The following is an 872-nucleotide window of genomic DNA, read 5'->3' on the forward strand; positions in this document are numbered from 1 at the left end:
CCTTCTGTGTTCGCTCTTACCCTCTGTCCCTCCCTTTCTCTCCTTTTCTCTTTCTCTGCCCTCCTCCCCTTTAAACCGAGAGTGGTTCTAGCGGCTAGGAGGCTGCTCCGGTAGCAGAGGTGTTCTACCGCTGAAATAATTTTAGAGACATTATTTTAAGGTAGTGTTGCTTTAACGAGAGAGAGAAGGATAATCTTTACTTCTTCTGCGGCTGCTTCGACTGATCGCGGCTGCCCCTGAAGACTCGATGTTGATGAAGTAGTAGATGTTAAGTGTTTGAAACTAATCTTGGAGATTTCGCAGTGCTGTACTGAAGATGAAATATGTTTTCCTGTTCGTCTTGGCATTCTCAGGTGCGTAGAGAGTTGAGGGTTAATAGAAGGATGGTTTTGTTTTTGGACTTTTTTTCCAGAATACATTTGTGTATTGTAGTTGGGACCGGTTGGAATTTATCGTTATTTAGTGTGTGTGTGTGTGTGTGTGTGTGTGTTAGGGGTTGAGAATAAGTCTGGAGCTGTGATAAACAGCTTGTGCACAGCTATGGCATATGACACAGCGCTGCCCACATGGCTGTTGCTCCTATAACAGCTCATTTATCAGTTCTTTTGTCTTTGGGTCGTTTCTGCTCATTCTAAATCAGATACAGATAAAGTAGCACAGTAAAGATTACATTCATATGAATGCATTAGTGAGAGCGATTGCGTGTGTGAATTAATTCTACCTGGCAGCGTCTCTCTACTAGTAGTGAAGCTGTGGGATTTAGTTAAGAAATATATGCTTGAACTTTTCAGTTTCTAAGCTATTTTATTGAGAAATACCAGAACAGTGTTGACAATACATCTCCGCGCTGAATGATTCTGTGCGCGTGATGT

The 872-nt window shown here is 42.2% G+C and overlaps 1 protein-coding gene across 1 annotated transcript in view; it reads left to right on the top strand.

Moving 5' to 3' along the window:
- The first annotated feature begins 153 nt into the window (after window positions 1–153).
- The window catches only part of LOC107751951 (uncharacterized), a 7910-nt gene continuing 7191 nt past the window's right edge, over window positions 154–872 (top strand). Inside the window, exon 1 of the mRNA XM_016567745.1 lies at window positions 154–353. Within this exon, the coding sequence (XP_016423231.1) occupies window positions 317–353 (37 nt within the window). The 5' untranslated portion in view covers window positions 154–316. The remainder of the gene's footprint in view (window positions 354–872) is intronic.

The sequence above is a fragment of the Sinocyclocheilus rhinocerous genome, unplaced genomic scaffold, assembly GCF_001515625.1.
Source record: "Sinocyclocheilus rhinocerous isolate Xijiao unplaced genomic scaffold, SAMN03320098_v1.1 scaffold1363, whole genome shotgun sequence".
NCBI classification, from domain to species: domain Eukaryota; kingdom Metazoa; phylum Chordata; class Actinopteri; order Cypriniformes; family Cyprinidae; genus Sinocyclocheilus; species Sinocyclocheilus rhinocerous.